At 41.8% G+C, this 19,990-nt stretch overlaps 1 protein-coding gene across 7 annotated transcripts in view; it reads left to right on the top strand.

Annotated features, from left to right (window-relative positions):
- Nucleotides 1–1,032: 1,032 nt before the first annotated feature.
- Nucleotides 1,033–19,990, top strand: part of LOC112043675 (reticulon-1-A) — a 30,788-nt gene continuing 11,830 nt past the window's right edge. Inside the window, exons 1-2 of one of the 7 annotated variants that reach the window (XM_052883682.1) lie at nucleotides 1,033–2,053; nucleotides 10,120–10,155. In XM_052883682.1, coding sequence (XP_052739642.1) covers nucleotides 1,435–2,053; nucleotides 10,120–10,155 — 655 coding nt within the window. In that variant the 5' untranslated portion in view covers nucleotides 1,033–1,434. Of the gene's footprint in view, nucleotides 2,054–3,424; nucleotides 3,585–9,384; nucleotides 9,470–9,894; nucleotides 10,041–10,119; nucleotides 10,156–19,990 lie in introns of those variants that run through there. The other 6 variants (XM_024079192.2, XM_052883684.1, XM_024079191.2 and 3 more) reach the window with 6 other exon arrangements.

Below are 19,990 nucleotides of genomic sequence, written 5' to 3'. Positions count from 1 at the left end.
GTTCATGCATGCATAGGTTGTAATCTTTTGAAGTGAAAATTCTTTAGGCGCATGAGGGTAACATTTTTACAGATGTAATGTCACGCCGGTATGCAACGGAAGTGTCGAAAAAGAGAGAGAGAGCGATCGAGACAGATTGAGAGAGAGTAAGACATGGCGAACGTAGCATGAAGCAACTAGCCGTGGAGTGAGAGTAGGAAGCAAGCAAGTGAGAAAGATTGAGAGAAAAAGTGAGACAGAGTGAACGTCGTATCACAGTGCTATGAAGTGAGAGGTGGGAGAAAGCTATAGTGAGAAAGATTGAACGAGAGAGAGAAATCGCGCAATGTAAATATTAAGGAAATAAATTAATAAAATATAAATTTATAATTTACATTAATATTCAACACTTTTTATATTTTAATGACAGTTAAATTCCTAACCTATCTTCCTTTTTTCCCTTCCTCTTAGTCTCGGAAATCTAAAGTTTTAGATTTGTATAAATATAAACAAGATTTATAAATTAGTTCGCCAAAGAAGTTTCACTTCTGACATGTGTACTTTGTACTCACGCATTTTTTTAAAAGAATGTAAAGGGTTTACTAGGGTTTACTAAATAGGTATTTTATCATTTATCTTTATTTGACGTCCGTGTGAGTATCTTTATTCTATGGTAGACAAAGATAGTAAAATAAATGACGTAGACTATGACATATGACTGTTTTATCGACGTCTAAAGTCACTAACTAGAGCTGACGTTGACAGATAAATGCGTTCAAAATTTTGTTGCAGTCTTCATTTATCGTCTGTGGTTGCAGTTGCAATTTAATATTAAGTAGATTGTAGGCGATGATGCTTTTATGTAATTTAAATGTATGCTTTTAAATCAAAATGCTAATCATAGCGAAAGTATTAAGCAATTTTATATGATTCATCATTTTGTACCAATGTTGCAGTTAATGAACGAACTGAACAGAAAGTCGGTAAAACAGTTTTCCAGTAAAATCTTGTCAATAATTTCAACTCTTCCAAGTTCCAGTGTACGATTTTTTGAAACTCGTCGGCTATTTTCCAATTCCGTGACGTTCTCGTCGGGCGTCGTTACGAGCTCTTACAATATACTATTAAGAAATATTTTAATTAAATATATTATACTTTTCCCTTATTTCTATTATTTGTTTTTTGTATAAATTGACTTTTCGACCGGCAAACAGTGCCGCCCCCGCTCGATCGTCGGGCAGGGTCTCGGGCGATGAGTAATACCGTACGTCGTGCTGAGTGACGTCGCCCGTGCAGACGGCCGGCGAGCGGCGCGCAGACCTCTTACCTCAGTTCACCGCGGCCCGACTCGGCGAGGAGGCGCACCCGAGCCTCCGCACCGCCGCACCGCCCCAGGCGAGCGCACCGCACCCTCTATCGATCACCTCTAGTCTCTGCCCTACAGCACCGCTCGCCATGGACGGCTCGGACAAGCTGATCGCCGGGCTCGCGAGCGGCGACGGCGCCCCCGCCGCGCCGCTCAAGCGCGAGCAGGACTCCACCGACGACTTCGAGCACCTGGAGCGCGACGGGCGGCGCGAGGAGCCCGAGGCGCCGCCCGCGCCCGCTGCCGCGCGCGCCTCCACGCAGAGCTTCCTGGATATGGAGCGCGACGAGTTCGTGGACCAGCCGCGCGCGCCCTCCGCCGCCGACGCGCCGCTGGCCGACAGGTTCACCGACAGCGAGTCGGACGCCGACCCGGCCGGCGAGTCGCCGCTGCACCGCCCCGACCCCACGCCGGCGCTGGCTCCGACGCCCGCGCCGCTCGCCGCGCCCGCTCCGCCCGCCGCGGCCGCGCCCGCGCCCGCCTCCGCGCCGCCCGCGCCTTCCGAGCCCGAACCGGTGCCGGTGCCGAAGACGCAGCCCGCGGCGCCCCCTAAGCCCGCGACTCCCGACCCGGAGCCGGTCGCGCCGCCCACGCCAGAGCCGGTGCGAGCGAAGCCCGAGCCGCCGGCGGAGCCCGCAGCGAAGCCGCCGCGCGCTCCCATCGCCCACGTGATCGAGGCCGAGGTCATCTTCTGCCAGATGGGACTGGGTGAGCTTTTTACGGTGTCCATTTAGGTTACATTATTATCTTAACGAATCATTTTCGGGCCACGTCACGAGGCGAACGGAGCGGATGCAGTCATCGCAGATCATCATCAGAAGTAGAGCTCTCGCACACGTGTGCAGAGGGCGCACAGTGTCGCGCTCCACCTGCGCACCTTTTTTTTTTTCATGTCATTGGATACCAATTCACCGTCCACTAGATCGATTGTTATTTCAAGGTTAACATTTTGAACCGTGACGAGTGACGAGATGACTAAGTTTGTAACAAAAGGCGCAGAGATGCATTGCAATGGAGCCGCTCTGAGACGATTGCGGCTAACGTTTTTTTTAAGAAATTGTCCGCACAGACCGCACAAAAAGTCAATTCTCGTGGCATGGCGACGAGACGTAACGTACAGAAATCGAACTTCTCAATTAGAGTTCAGGCTCTTAACATCTCGTCAAAGACATTCAAGCTCGTCGCTACACCGAAACATCTCTCAAACAATGTCTCACTATAGTGCCATTGTTTAACCAGTCATTCAGAAGCCATCAACATAAATGTATTACAAATGAAGCGGCAAAGTTCAACACGGTCTCGCGAAAGTTGCTAGTGCGAGGGGATGGCGGAGGGCGCAGCGGTGGCGCGGGTTGGAGCTGGCGGAGCGGCAAGAGCGATGACCGCCGAGCTAACGGCACCCGCTGGAGCGCCCGCCGCCGCCGCCGCCGCATTAGTCACCGCACACCCCCGCCCCGCGCCCCCTGCATCACGATCGCGAATTAATAAGGTCGTAATGCACTAGGTACAACTTCTTAAAATGTATGCAATTCTACATTCATTCCACCAGTTTTGAGTCATCAATGCAAACGAGAGTCGCGACGCTCAATTTCGTGGGTTTCGATCATAATATCATATTGAGATATGAGATCATTATTTCTGAGTCCTGAAGCGCAGAGACAGAGTAGCGTTTCGTGCGTGCCGTTGACGTAGGCCGATAACATAGTCGTTATCTTATCGAAAAGCATTCACTGTGACATCTACATTGTGCACGAGATAAAACTTAACAGAGACCTGAGTTTCACCACAGAATACTTTATTTATATGTACAAGTAGTATTACCTACCTAAATTTAAGCGAGAATATTCAACGAGATGTAGTATAGAAGGTAAAACGTTCCTCCTGATCTCGGCAATGTGCATGTGGTCAGGTTCAGGTAAACGATCGACACAGTTTGATTTCGGCAGCCGGCGAGTTGCAGCGCCGCTGTGCAGTGTCGCTGTGCAGTGTCGCTGGCGGTGGCTGTGGCTGTGGCGCCGATGGCAGCACGGCTAATTTTAGCAGCGGCTATGGATCGCTGAGCGCTCACAAGTCAGGAGTAGCTCGCGGCGCGCTCACGTCGCCACTGACTCACGGCGCTGAGTCGCTCCCGGTTTTCCGATAACTCGATTAGACTGTGATCGTGGAAAAAGACAGTGTTCTGTGATTACTTGTGAGTTTACCAGTTCTGCGATGGGATCCGACAGTGAGGCTATCAACTGTAAGTTTGAAAGCAGATATGAGAAATTCTAGGAACTCGCCTCGAAGATTTGGCCAGACTTTTATGAAATATGTGACATCACAGTCGTGTAAATGTTATGTACAAGCTAGACGCATTCAGTGTTACGTCAGGCGAGCTTATATCACTCTGAACTTTATTCGTCGTTAGATTTTCGGTTCAGTTACAGCGGAATAGCACGCCAGTTTCTAAATTCGAGAGCTTCCGTCTATTACGTCAAAATATTTCCAGCGGTTTTCAGTTCCGTGGTACATTCTCTGATTATATAAATTCCATCGTATTTTTATTCGCAGTCGCACCCAGCGACCGCCAACTTCAACGTGTGAAAATGTCTCATACGTCCAACTACGAATGTATGATACGAGTAGTATAATAATCATATTTTATAATGATTTTTAGTAACACAATATGTGTCGTCGCGCGTATTATCTTAAACTTGTACCTATACTGTGCTATAGGTGTTCTAATTTCTCGTTCCAGATGTTAGATGCCATACTCCTCCGAAACAGCTTGACCGATTTTGATGAACTTTTATGTGTATATTCGGTAGGTCTGGGAATAGGTTATTATTTGTTTTTCATAGCCAAAAGTGATAAGGATGTTCCACGCCAAAATGTATAAGGCAAAACAACGTTTGCTGGTAAGCGTTGTTTTGCCATAGAAGCTAGTACATTTAAACAAATGTTCAAAGATGAACTATAGATAATTCAAAACATAATATGAAGTCCTGAATATTATCTATTATACAATGATAACATGATTATAAGTTTTGTTACAAATATTAAAAAATCTTCAATGCTAAACTTCAGCTGCTGCTGGCCCGTATCGCTACAGCACTCGCAGCACCAAACCGTTGACACTTGTGCGCTGCCGGCTCTCGCTGAGCGGCTGCACTGGTTGCTCACCCGAGCGAGCTCAACTCATATTAATTGCATTTAGGGCTGCTGCGAACAGTAAATTAACCTTTTTCTTGTGCTTGAGCAAGTGGTGACTAATTTATTTGAATTCAACGTCACAATTGATTGAAAATCTCATAACCAGTTGCTTCTATAGTCTCGAAAATTCGTGGCCAACACAACATTCTCAGTTCTTACTGATTGCAGTTATTGTTTGAGAGTGAAGATAAAACGATTTTCTAATACAAGTATTGAGATCGCATTCTCGCATAGGATGAGGACTTACTGGATGGGAGTAACGACGAACTAAAAAGTTTGTTCAACAGAGTAAGGAATTTCTAAATATCCAAGTGGTTACTTGGAAAGTTTCCCGTGCTCAGGGAGTAAGCCAGACGTAAGCAATAAACTGGCTGTCGGGGGCGCGGCGGATCGATACTCCACGCGCGCTCGGACAGGCAGACACCCAGTCTGTTGGCAAACTTGTGTCAACTTGTATACACTACTTTACTAAATTACATATTAAAGATGTTTAACTCAATTTTGTATGATATGGTTAACTTATAGTATAGAAAGCTTTTTGTGAGTTTCCCACAAAAGAACGACTGGAAGTCACATGATATTGACAGAAGTACGAGTAGATCGATCGAAGCTACCACAATACGGACACATTGCGGGAACACACGGACGAGGGGTCGATACGACGGCTGACTCATTGGGAAACACTGGCGCCACCGCCGCAGAATGGGTTGATGTTATCTGTCGAGAAAGTGAGCTGCCGACTCATTGTTACACTCATTCGTATTGTACCCAAACTGTACTCGCTGACAACAAAAGCAAATGAACGTTGAACAGAACTTTGACACAAAGTCATTGCATTTACCTGAAGCCGAATCGGCGCAATAAGCGACGTATCTAGGTCACGCTCTCCTTATAAATATTTAAATAGGCCAACCGATTTTGCTGCTTAAGTTTAGAAAGTATCTGTAAGTATTGTGTCATATAAATGTCTCTTTGTAGAAGTGGTCCACGTCGGCGAATTTTCGGGTCTTCGTTTAATTTGACCGACATTTAAAAATCATCTCAAATTTGTATTCGATCAAAAGAGCAAAAGCTGTCTTTTCGTTTTTTCCTTGATATTTGGGCACCACAGATCTGGGTTAACACTCACTCGTATTTCTGTATGGAAAGAAAATATTAAAAACTTATTATTTTTCTTCCTGCTCTGAGGGTTTTTACATATAGGTCTAACTATTTGAATAAAAAAATGTTGTCTTCTACTTAGACGCTTTCCCTAAAATTGGTTCATATAGTGTTGTATATTGTTCATATATAAACTGTATGTGCAGTTCTGCTGCTTTCTTGTGAACACTATAAAATACAATACATACTCGGGCAAGCATTATTATTGTATTTTAATGGTTTCCGGTGTAGTGATGATGGTAGATGTATCTAGATGCCCCCTTGAACAACATGATGGTCCACGCTGCGGCATTTTGTTATCTATGGTGATGTCTCTTAATATTTTTAAACATTATCTAGATGCAGTTAATAAATCTTACAGAATTCAAGTCAAGGTTAACGTACATCGAAAAGTTCCATAACGTCGCGCACGCATCTGCACGGACCCACATGATTACGTCAGTATTTATCGTCGGCACCGGGCAGTGAGTCAGCGACACACACGGCGCTCCACCGGCGCCGTGTGTGAACACTTATGTACTAAGGTGTCGTTCACTGACTTTATTTGGGGGATTGCAAAAGCTGTATCGCGAATATTTCATTCATTTTAAAATAGTATATTGTAGACAATTTTTTTTAATAAAATAGGTATTTTAAAATAAACACCATAAAAGAAGTTCAGTTTCTGGAAAATCGTTACCGTAATTATGATATTTCTGTAAATTAAATACTTTTTTTTTAAATGGCAACTATAGTGCGAGTTGTTGCTTGTTTTGTGTATCGTTCGGAACGTCGACTTTTGCTTAACATAAAACAGTTTGAAATTTTAACAACAAAGTTACTATGTAGTTTTTAAATACCTAAATTAAATAATTTACGAGTAATGAAAAAAACTACAACACGAAAGGTAATTTTGTAATTTCGCGTAGGGCATCTAGTCATTTTCCCCGATCGAGTCTTTATACATTTACGCGCTAATTCGCTTTTCCGTCTGCGAAAAATTTGCACACATAAAGTGTGCACAACACTTAGTAACGGATTCAAAGAAAAGCTCTAAAAGGATTGAGGTTATCAGGACAGGTTCGTCTGTGGGGCAAGGCGATCGATCACCCAGCCGGCAGTAGTGCGTGTCGTGCGGCACGGCGGCGGCACGGTGGCGGCACGGCGGCGGCACGGCGCGTGCAGGTGCGGCGACGTCACGCGCCGGGCCGTCGGCTCGCGACCGATTATTTTTAACCGGCCCTGTCGCCATTAGGCCCGTCACAATTCGCTGCACACATCGCCTCTTGTCCGTCGGTGCATTGTTTGGTTCTATTTTCGGTAAAGAGTTTTCGTCAGTAAAACGTACATTAAGTATACAAGGCACTAAAGTAGCTCGTGCTCTCGGCTCTTACCTAGTCGTTAGTAAATATGCAAAATTATTCCTTCCTCGGCGTTCATCGCTGTAGCAAAATGCAAAATTACTTCGTGTAGTATTTAGTTCGCAATTCTTGTGCTTCAAATGTTATGTTAAGAATCCTCTCAGCTCCGATCTGGTTTAAAATTATGAAGTTAAAAATTAACATTATTTTGGAATGTTCAGTTTAAACAAGAAACTATTTACTTCAATTTCAAAGGCTCATCTATACATACAAAATGCTTTGTCCTAAATAACTGACTGACGAATCAACGCACAGCTTAAATCGCTGATCGCAGAGACCGGAAACTTAGAGGGTATGTTTTTGTAGGGCTTAGGCATCCGACATAAGAAAGGAATTTCTAAAATTCTACCCCTAATCCCTAAGGGGGTGAAAAGAGGGAGCAAAGTTTGTAAGGGACAACGTGTTTACTTGGACCAATCTACTTCTAATTTTGCATTAATGTTGTAAATACAAGAGGAGCTAAGTTAAAGTATATAAAGTAATAGCACCTAAGTAGTAGCAATAAGTACCACGTAGTTGCCGTCAGCCCGTCACCTGGTGACTCATGTCCCCGTGATGAAGTAATCGCAATCGTGCTGGCGCAGAACAATGTTCCATTCGTTACCTTATACTGCTCGCTGCTCAATAAGAGCATACTCGTACACAATCTTTGTACTGTTTAGCGTTCATTTGCATTTGCGATCATACAGATTTGGTTCAGCTATTAAATAAAGATGATTGATGACGTGAAAATCACAACAGAACTTTAAGTACCTATACAAGACGCGGGTCTTGTACTTTATTATGGACAACAGTTACTAATTTATGTTATTGTAAGTAACCCAGAAAATTTGACACTAATATTCTTACATGTCTTTAACAGAATTGTCTAAAATGCAGCTCGTATTCATGTTTTTAGCGTTGTGACATAGTGAAACTTTTCTCAACGATCATTCTTGATTTTGGTTTGCCACGATTTTCCATAAAGACAAAATTACATCTATGTGAAAAATAGATATTTTTTCCAATGAGAACAATTATTATTTTACCAAAATTTTTCGTAATGTCAACAACATCTTTGAGTTTTGAACATAAAATTATATTTCGCAAACTCTCCCGATTGATGTAAACTAACCGCGAACAACTAGGTATACGATTGCCACTAGCTAGTAAATTTTCTGCCCTATTTCTCAATATTCTTAAAGATACGACAATTTATCGAACGACATATTAAACGGAAGTAAAGAAGAAGAAAGAAATTACTGTAATCAATCTCATAAAGATTGCTTTTAAATTGTGCGCAGTAATTACCACTAATTATGTTAATGTACATAATTAACATAATTAACTGTAACATGTAGACTTAACAGCGATTAATTCAATAAATTAAACTAAGTAAGTAATACTTAAACATCAATTTTGTAATTACTTCATTAAGTAATTATCATTATTTTATTATAACTATAATATACTCTTTTCTTAAGATTCTTTACTTAAGTCAGTAAAATAAAAGATTGTAATGTTTCTCCATCTTCTCTTCAAGTTCAGCAGAGATGACATTCTCAGCTTGCATTAGATTCATCTTTCGGCTCCAGGTCTCTGAGTCAACGCGTCACCTTCGACAGTTAAGAATTTCTGCGCGTTGTATGATTTTATTACAAGCTTTTATTTAATTTGTTATATTGGTGTGGGTCAAATCTTAAAGCTTAGACCGTTTCCTGACGATCGATTGGACTAAAATTTGTTATTAGCGTATCTTCAGCGATAATTCAATAATGTGGTAACACACAGCTAGTCTGTTGATGGGGTCCAACCGCCCAGAGGAATTCATTAACTAAAATATATTAAACCCGTCGAGTTTGGTCTTATTTGTTTTGCCATATTTGTATCCACTTGAAGTATTTCTTTTATTTGAATGTCTAATTAAGCGCTCCTTAATAGTACCTAACTCATCATGGTCGTGGTACCCAGTGCCCAGCATCCTTGAACTTTGCGATTAGTTTGTTGTAGCGCCGCGTGCTCGCGCGCGCCAAGGTCGCTCCCCGGCGCACACCGCACGGGCACGGACGGACTCGCTCGATGACTCACTCACATGTCACCTGCTGCTACTTGCCGTGCCACTGTCACTTGTATAGTGAATACTGAGCTTTGTGAGGGTTTGTTTTACTTTACTTCCGACCGCTCATTGTATGAAACGGTTATCGGGCTGCAATCGATAGCGTATTGTCTAGAAGTGGAGTGTTCTTTTCGTTCAATATCATCATCATTACACTATTCCGTGCCATTCTTCTTCGACGAAATACATAAGTAACGTATAGAGATATGAATTGCGGCTACTTATTGCAGCATCTCGACGAGAGAACGCGCGCGGCCGTGGGTCGCGACGAGTGTAGTAAGTCATCTTTTCAATAATTTGGGTATTTGGCATTTGGGGAAACCTGTTCGCTGATAATAATAATTACGTCACAACTGATTAGAATGCATCACATCACTATCTGCATGATACATGTAATGTACCTATTTATTATTTATTGTTTAATGTGTATTTAATAACTACTTATATATCTGTGCCGACTATTTCTATAGTTTATATTATAAGTACATGGTGATGGGACCTCAGCTGCTTAGCTAAAGCATTACACTAACGACCTGCTCTGCCAGAAAGCTAGAAGCGCCGGCGTGAGTGCGTGAGGTATGGTCGGGAGCTCCGGAGTGCCGAGGCTGGGGCCGGCAGACGGCCAGCTCGGCGGCTGCACTCCGGAGCGAGGAGTGGCAGGCGCGGCGCGGCGCCCGCGCGCATGCGCCGCGGGGGAGGGGGCTGCGCCGCGGCCGCCCCGCGCCAGTATCGACGCGAGTGTCGGGCGCGGCGCGCGCTCTGTCCGCCGCCTCCAGTCCGTTCAATATTACGTAAAGAATCACGATGGCGGACTGCGGGCCCTCCCTCTGCAGCGTGCTCGACCCACGTAAGTGCCGGCGCAGGCTTCGCTTGGCGCGCTCGCCCCTGTCGCGACTAACCCGCTAACGCGCCGCCCTCTCTTGCAGATGCTTGGTTCGACCCGCAGAGGCTACACCCCGAAGGTGAGTGAGCGCCGCGGCTGCCCGCGATCGATCCTGTGGGGGTCCTGGCGGGCGGAGCGGCTCGCGCCGAGTGTTTACGTACTGCCGACGGTCGCTTATCACTCGACAACAAACCGGACGTTATCTGTAGGTACCTGCTCGTGACCCGGAGCGGTCCGTCACTGTCGGCCCGGTAGATAGCGATTCGCGAGTATCTCGGTAGGAGCGGGCCGGCGGCGGCGGCGTGGTGTCGCCGGCAGCTCGAGGCGGCGTAGTGAGAGATCGCCTAGCAGCCGCTTGTCTGTCAGCTCGGAGGTATGCCATTTGCCAAGATCGAATTAGTATCATTTCGTGCGACTTTGAAGCCTCGTTCGCACGGACCCAGCTGGTCTGCGGCGCGTCCATTGTTTGTTGATGAGCACGAGTTGCGCAATCATCATTAATCGAAGATAAAACATCGAGAAGGTCGATCGTTAATTACGTACTTTATCGTCCATTCCGAGTGTTGCACTTTCGCGATGTGTCGAGCGGCCAGCGGACGAAGTTTTACTCACAGTCCTTGCGAATCAATAACTCCAAAGTGACTCTAATTAAATTAGTGCAGCCTCGTTTATTTGATACACTTGCCATCAGTCGGAGCACCTTTTGATACTCGTTATCGTATGGTCGGCGGCGGGCGGCGGCGGGCGGCGGCGGCGCGTGCGGCAGAAGTCGAGTTTCGCTTTTGTTTTCCGGCTTGGACCGCCGCAGAAACGCGACACCTTCGCCTGTGGCAGGCGGACACACACAAACTTAGTCCCCGACAGTTGTACACAAGGCTTGTCGTCGCACAGCACTTGGTGATTACATTGTCCGCATGTCATATAGCCTGTAGGTACACCTGTTAACTAACACTACTAATAAGAGGTTATTAGAAACATATTATGTACATATACACAAAACCTGCGAACACAGTACCTGTGTAGGCACATTGTATCTCAATGATATTGAAGGAATAGCAGTAATCAGATGATCAGAAATATTTAACTATAACCCGAATTTGACAAAGAACTCTTTCAATTTCAAGTCGTTTCGAGACAAAAATAAACGCACTGTTGATGCATTGTGATTGATTCCCGTGAATTGAAACCTAATTGTCCAATTTCACGTACGAAGATACTCGTAGGTAACTTTTTTTAACACCGACGAAGATGATCGGAGTCTTAAACGCAATGTGAAATCATTATTTTTTATTACAATAAGCCACGTGATTACACGCTTATATACCTTTCTTTTTCTTGTTTCTTCTCCTTTCGTTAATATTTCCCGTAAAAAACGCAATATCTATAATGGCCTTGTATCACTAGACACTTGTAGAGTAGATGGTAATGTATCACATATGTAATCTCGGGGCATGCACGCGGCCAGCAGCGGTTGATTGCCACACAAGGTTGTTTGCATTTCCGAACATCACCTGCACCTCGGGTACGCCGTAGGCACACTAAATCTACTTACCCATTATGATTTGAAGTCTTCATTAAATTTACAAATCAGCCACATTACAACCCCTAAAACATTGTCCTAAGTTGGAATATTAATGTTGACAATAGCAAAAATATTTTTAAGCTGTTTAGAGGCTAAGCTATGTTATTATGTAAGTAAGTAGGTCTATCGATGAAAGAAATTATGATAATGATTAAAACCCATCCAAAATGAGTCCTGTTCCGGCAAATGATATGCCCCATTTCACGTCTCAAAAACGCTTTATTCTTGGACGATTGAGGGTCTGGAGCCTCATAACCTGCGTTCAAAAGCCAAAATGTAATTGGCTACCGTACGGCGTTCCTACCATACCAAAATATTAAATCTTAAAAGATATTGTAAATCAGATTTATCCTATTGTTAGTTATTCGTCTTCTAAATAAAACTGAAATCAAAAAGTTTTAAGTATTCATTAGATATTATGGCGTTTCAAACGATAGTCTGAGAAATGGAGAATGTTCACTATTTTTTAATGTTAGCTTTCTGTATTCTCCATTGAAAAGAATTATTTTGATACGTTGATTAGTTCCCGAGATATAGCGAGCGCGCGGCGATTAGCCCTCGTTTAACACCGTCTTTGCCAGACATTTTCCTAGCCGGTATAGGCAATTTCGTACATTTGCCTTACCTACTGACCAACTAATGGTTAGAATTGAAAAATTCGTTTTGTGTTAAAAGCCCATTTATCGAGGAAGGCTTTAAGCTATATAACAACACGCTACGACCAATAGGAGCAAAGTACCGATTAAAAATGTGGCGAAAACTAGGAAAATAATGTTCTGAGCGGATACCTACTAACTGTACTCTGCACGCACGATCGAGTTATTCCCGAAAAGCGGAACTGAGTCTGTCCCGTGTGCGACATAATTTTAATTTAAAAATCGTGACGTCCCGCCAAAATCGTCTGGCAACGCTGGCCTGGAACCCCAAAACCTACGTTCCAAACCCAAACTATAATTGGGTACCGTACCTACCCATGGCAGGAGCAAGTGCTGACAAACTTCCAGGTCTGGATGTCGCAAGCTCTCAATAGAAAATTTTACGAATCTCAACTGCCCCGTCACATCCCAAAACCTCTATTACTCGAAATTTGAACCCTCTGTATCACGAAATTATAAATCAATCACTTTGAGCGCTGGTCTTCCGTGGAGCCCTGTGATGACGCGGGCGGGGACAAAACAAAAATTACTATATAATGAATTATATGTAACATAATTAGGTATTAATTAATATATATTATTGTATGAAATAAATAAATAATTAGTACAACAATAATCAGTAAGAAATATAAGTTTCAATACAATACACACACAATATTAGTATAGAATTATAGATAACAATGTGTAATGATCGCAAAAACGAAAAATCACTGCCACTTTATGTAGTGAATTATGTTTTGAATAGTACACCGAGATACATAATTACTCTGCCAAATGAGATATACATAACTCGGCGACATTATCATTATGTTAGTATGTTCTGTATTGCAACTTCACTCAGTCATAGAAAAAAAATTCGTAGTAAAATTATAAGTTTCAAACCAGTTCGGCTGTATTCATTTTCTGAAAGCGTCAAGAGTTATCGAAAAGCCTAAGTAATATCGTGATGTTCGATAAGATAGTATAAAGATGAAGTCTCCAAGAAGTCATAAAATAATTCTGCTGCATCAAAACGCATCGTGTAATTGGACGTACAGCACGTACAAGTACATACTCGTAGATACTATATATTAGTTTGTGTAGATATTAATGAACCTTGCATTACTTTTACACATTTTTTTAAATGTATAAAAGTAATGCAAATACCGTATCGATACCAATATTAATAACACCATTTTGAGCAGCCTGAAGCGGCTGTGATATGTGACAAGTAGCCTAATATTTTTCAAACTTTACAGCAATTATTGTATAAAAGTGTGCTCAGTGAAGCTTCGATTTATTGAAGAAATTTTTCTGATTAATTGTTGCTGAAACCTCGATTTCGTTCCCGTGGTTACATTTTTCTGGATGTTATTCTGGTTTTTTAGAACGTCCAATCTAAGTGTTTTAACTCTTAATTGAATCTTTGGAATAATCCTGAGCTATGAATGAAGGCGTGAATGTATTAATAGCTTTCACCTTGAACATAAATGTACCTAGATGAAGATTTTAAAAATTACTTTTGTGGCTCCTTTATTTTCAAGTTACTTTCTTTGACTTATGTCAAGAAAAGGAAAGTTTCAGAATTTAACGCGTGTTTGTTTTTAATGTTTGTTATCTCGGAACTTTTTTGTTTGTTATTATTGTCTCATAACACCGTCATTTACTACGAAGATTTAGATTTTTCTTCATTCGTTTTCAAATTTGTTCCGTCATCGAGTCACGGAAATTGCGTGTTTTTGTTTATAAGACATTTTTTAAGTGATGTTTCCGGTTTCACCATCAACATTTCACAAAGCCGAAAGGTACCTAGGAGAGGAACTACATAACAATTTTATGTAAAGACTTGACATTAAGATTAAGGTGACTATAATATAAATAATGCGAGCTACATACCTTTAGTTGTAACTGAATAGTCGAACTGTTCAGTTAAACTTCCGTGTACCTATAGGCAAATCTGAAAATGCACATTTAAAGTGAATAAGTAAGGCACACTAAAACAGCTCTGAATAATCTTTAAATAAAATCAATCGCAATCTTAATACCCAAAGCATATGTTTTCTGTGTCCAAACTCTAAACACTAAAAACCGAAAAATAATATTGTATCTATGTGCTACCTACTGTTAAATTTGAAGAACCGACGAAATTAAATTATGATAAAGAATTAGGAAGTTAATTCCTGCTTGATGCTATACATGTCTGCTTCTGCTGTCTAGGTGTGCCAAAGTATTGTATTGATTTGTCTCATTGTTTGAACACTGCGTCTCAATGACACATTTCCACGAATTTTCAGTTCCGACACAGCGAAGGAGGCTCGTACAGCGTCGATCGTGTACTGAATCATTTAAATGTGTGCAACTTCAGGAGGTGTCTAGTTGTACTTTCGTGCTAAGGACACATTTCGTACTCGTTTTGTCCTCGAGTCGCGAGTTCTGCCTTTCTTCCAGTCCTACGTTCCTGTGTAGGACAAGACAATGATTCTTGTCGATAAATATGTAGCATTAGATATTTGAACTGATTGTTAAGCTATTAATGTGTTTCTGCTGCCATTGTAGGCGTATCCAATAAAATAATAAATAATTGAAGTATCGTTGCTTTTATCTAGATCTCCACGTATTTATTTTTAGTGTTTACTTTCTGCTAACACTTTATGCCCATAGTTTATTTGTTAGTTAGTCGCTGGGATGCATCAAGAGGTTGATTAGTAACAAACCTAACAGTCGAGAGTTGCACGGCTATTACTATGTGCTCTTCATTGTTTTATTATCTCTATATTAGACTGTCGTTGAATATTTTAAATACCTAATGAAATCATTTCTGAGCAAATGTGAATTTACTTAGAAAGTGGCGGCGTTCCTTACAACTACAGGAAGACCGGCAGTTTGTAGAAATCAGCTGCAGGCGTATTCGTAGTATGAACTTACTCGTTTTGTGGATACTCCTTATTACTTACAAACGTACATACATGCTTACTATTTAAGTTATAATACTTCCATGAGTCACAAATGAAACATGTGAATATCTCGTAAACAGTAGACAACGGCCCGAGACTAACATCTGCCTATACAGACTGTATTGTATTGTAGCGTCTTATTTATCTCCGCTCAGATCCTCTCACACGCGGGCCGGACTCCCCGGTCCTTCCACTGTGCGCTGACAAATGTATTGTTCTCTCGCATTAAATGGGAGGTCACTAACCTAGCCACTCGATAACTAAGAAAGACAACTCCAAATACGCCATATCGTTTAGTTTCTATATACCTACAAGTCTGAAAACTTTAAATCCTTTGTGGTGGCCCGCAATACTTTAATTGCACTGTCTATTTTTTTTTGCTTACGTTAGTAGACTTTTTGTTCCCAAATATTTTTAATGCTTTGTGTAAAAAAATAATATCACTGTAGTTATTAATTCTATCACTGTATGTATCTTACGAGTTTAGTGTAGGTACAGTATGGTCGATGCTCTTGACCGCTGTCTCGGACTTTCAAGCAGTTGTTCATCAACTCTTCCTTTCAGAAGTGTCCCTTCGTCAGCCGCTTCCCACACCCTCACATCACCCACACCCTATCCTATGTGAATAAGCTATGAAGTGGTTCCCTAGAGCCCGTAGCCCGGCGGCGGCGTGTGGTGGTGGCGAGCGATATTTTTACCGCGGACGGCGCGCGACGTCTCGCCTCCCATTGTATTTCTATTTAGCTTCAGTTTGTCTGCTAATGTCAGATGCCACAGCGGCACTCGCTCACTGTTTGTTTTATACGCTGAAACTATTTGTGAACTTTGAACTGCGTGACTGTATTATTTACCATTTCTGGCACGCAATCGCCGTTTAATTTCACTTTGAAATCTTATTCGTTTATAGAAGCGCGTTTGAAAGTCAAGTTTGTCGATTCTATCACCGGATTGGGAGGCAGACTCTGAGAAGAGCCGACAGAAAGCTCAGCAATTTATAAAAGATTTACAGATTCTATCAATCTGTTTCGTACATAGAAGACAGCAGAGCCCACTGCTTCCATAAATCTTCGTCGTTAAATGTGCCGCCTTGAGCAATTTTTGAAGCTCATCATGATTAACAGTTTAATTTTATTATCTGACTGTTCAGCGTATGACAGAGATAAACCGGTATACGTTCATGTGCTGTTTCATTGTAGACGATGGACCTTATTTTATCTCGAACACGTAATGAAATAAAATGTTTTAAACTTAATTCTGTAAATAGTTACGGTAACCTGGAGATTTTATGAAAGTACCAAAGTAAATTTTACTGTTATCGGTTATTTAGCAACATTGACACAAAAACGCAAATGAAGCTAATTTAGCCGAGTGACATTGCTCTCTCAGAGAAGTTTATTGATGTCAACATTTGTTGCTGCTGTATTTTTGGCTCGGGTTATAATCGACGGCAGGTTGAGTGTATTTTTACCATCTCGAGTATGCGTGTCGAGAGTCTGTTACTGTGAGGTTCGATCGGACGGCGAGATTACTGTTGTTTTATTGACGCCATTTGTATCGAAGTTCCATTTGGAACATCCACCCGATAGACCAGAGCACCAAATATATCAATGTTTTATGTATAGTACTGGAGGTCTGTCTAACTTTTAATATATAGGTTCGCATTTATAGTTTCTCTCTTTGTCATCAAAGCTAAAAGCTCTTATAAATAATAAGAAATAGAAGAAGTAAGTGTTACTTAAAGTTGCGTAAGTAGTCCCTAAAATTTAGGAAACGTTGGTGAAAACGGGCATTAGGCTCCTAATTCTTAGTTCTTGAGTCTTTTGCATAATATATGACGTCTTCTTGCATACCACAGTCTTTGCAAATGCGCTAGTTTAACAGTTCAGTAATCTTCTTTTGCCTTTCCTTAATTACTAACTACATCAAACTAAATCCAAGAGATGCGCAACATGTAAGGCTTTTAAGGGAGAAAATTACGCTACCGTTAAATGAAATGAAATGTTACATAACTATTCCATGGCACTACGACCTTTGTCCATAATAGAACAGTCATTATCTGTGTGTGTCTACATAAAAACGTTTTTGTTTATAATAGATAACTAACAGGACAGGTCCAAGCTATTCATTAGCTGGTGCCTGGTGGCTATTGTGTGGCACGGAACACGGCAGGGGCCGGTGCGCGGCGCGCCCGGTGACAGGCGCCGCGCCGCTTGGCTGAGCGCAGCCTTTGAAATATAACCTTTTTTACTTAGTGACAAGTAGTAGCTTAGCCACGTCGCGTAGCGCAGGTCGATGAGTACTTGTCATTACCAAACTGCGGAAGGGATCTTTCACTTGTCTTGGTTAAAGAGTCTTATCATTGTACTCGTAGGATTGTTGCTTATATGTGCTGTTTTATCCCCAGAGCAAAAATCCCTCTGTTTCTATTTCCCCTTGTGTAACAATCACTATTTCATTATCCTCAAACCTCGGTACGAATAGGTTATAATCCAACGGGTGGAGCACAGAACCTTTGAGTTATCGAATGTAAGCCTGCCCTCTGAACCGTGCAACAATATATCAATGGCGTTTTTCTTTCACTTCTTTCTAGCTAGAACGTTATGATGTAGGGAGAGAACACAACTCAAGCGATATCATGCTGTTGACCCAATTAACGCCAGCGCTAGTCGCTACCTACTCTTGTAGCTGCAAATGTGTCGAGTTCGCAGTCTCGACTCGAGAGTCGATACCGCAGAGTTAACGGCTTCTTTGTATTGTGCTGCTGCTAATAAAGGACTTGAAATGTATCATTATGGGGAAATTATAATTAAAATAGCATTGTTATGAGCTTAGTTATTTGTGATTGCATCAGCAAATTACACGCTCATGGTAAATCGGCTTTTAATTTATAGATTTTACTTGCAACTTCACGTTCACTAAAACTCTTGATTCTATATGCAAGGCCAAGGACGTTATAAGCGACTAGAGAAAATGATTAAAGTATCTAAATGAAATGATTAAAGTATCTAAATGATTGCCTGCAATATTAGTATGATCCGCTATTCTCGGAGGGTTATCAGGAGGATTTGTTAAGTTTTCTCCTTCTTCCAAAAACCTATTTTACTGTTCTACGCGATGACTACTATGTCTCCGATTGTTGTTAGCCTTCGTGAGATAAGTATCCCTGAATTATAAATTATAAGTCTACTTGTCTTTTTTACAACAAGTTGAATGATTCGTGTGCGTGACGTGTAAGTTTTATTTGCTTATTGTCCCAAACCCATAAACAACATGATGAATGATAGTCGAAGATCCCGCTGTGGTATTACTTGTGTACATTAAGTGTCTGTAATAATGTTTAAGCCCAGTGCCCCTTGTTCTATCACTATTTTATCTAAATAACTGATAAACTAACTAACTAAATAAAAAATTCGTGAGGAACTTTGAGACCCTATTTTGTGGAATTCAGTTGAATTGCATTTACGCCAACTTTCACACACGTATGATTTACCTAGACATACAGAAATTTATTAAACTTTTCCGTAATTCAATATCAACAAAATGTCTACAGGTATTTATTTTCCTTAAATATGTGTAATTGAATATTGCGGTGTTGTTTTTTGTGCAAAACAGCACAAACCGAAATTCAAGTTACTCGAATAACATAGACGGTAGATAACTATTTTACCATGAATACCAGAAATAAACTATTGTTTAATTGTTTAAGTTTGTAATAAATAAAATAGATTATGAGTCTTATAACCATTAAGAGTGGATCAAACAGCCGGAGGGAGGAAGGGAGCTATTGGAATGACGATCAGTGGAAGAATAAAATAGGAAATTTATCAGCCTTTTTTATACCGACCCAATCAGTGCAGAGCAAGCATTTGGAGCTTCAGCTCACCACGCTGCTCCTGTGCACATTTCACACTGTAACGGTCCTTATTACATGTTACTGATAAGGAGCAGGAGCAGGACGGCCTCCGTGGCGCAGTGGTATGCGCGGTGGATTTACAAAACGGAGATCCTGGGTTCGATCCCCGGCTGGCCAGATTGAGATTTTGTTAATTTCCAGGTCTGGCTGGTGGGAGGCTTCGGCCGTGGCTAGTTACCACCCTACCGGCAAAGACGTACCGCCAAGCGATTTAGCGTTCCGTTACGATGCCGTGTAGAAACCGAAAAGGGTGTGGATTTTTATCCTCCTCCAAACAAGTTAAGTTAAGCCCGCTTCCATCTTAGACTGCATCATCACTTACCATCAGGTGAGATTGTAGTCAAGGGCTAACTTGTAAAGAATAAAAAAAAAATAAACCTAAGGTTTAACGTGTTACTCGAGGTACGGGGTGTAACACCACCAACTTGCGAACTCTTCGCTGCTACTGAAAAGTTCTTAGAAGAAAAAATTACCAAATATTTCGTATTGTCCAATGATTGAAAATGATTGTCGCTCTTTTTAAGAAGTTACGCCGTGTCCGCGCGGTCTGCGGGGAACCGTAGCTTTGTCGGCTTTTGCCTTCGAACAGACATTGCATGCTTGTTGCATGGCATCTGAAACCTCTTGTCCTAGTAAGGTGTGAGGGCCGCCTGACTGACCTACACGCGCACGGCAACCGGTTGGCGCTTTTTGTAGCGTCCCAAAGCTGCCACTTTCGCTCATTGCACGCGACAGGCAGGGCAACTCGTCTGACGTGTCGTCGTGTGTCAATTATTATGGTAAATTCGATATGCTAAGTTAGGTGCGATTGATTTATACATACCCAAAAA

Source organism: Bicyclus anynana, chromosome 9 (genome assembly GCF_947172395.1).
Source record: "Bicyclus anynana chromosome 9, ilBicAnyn1.1, whole genome shotgun sequence".
Taxonomy (NCBI): Eukaryota; Metazoa; Arthropoda; class Insecta; order Lepidoptera; family Nymphalidae; genus Bicyclus; species Bicyclus anynana.
Note: the sequence above shows the minus strand (reverse complement) of the source record. Positions and strands in the feature narration are given on the sequence as shown.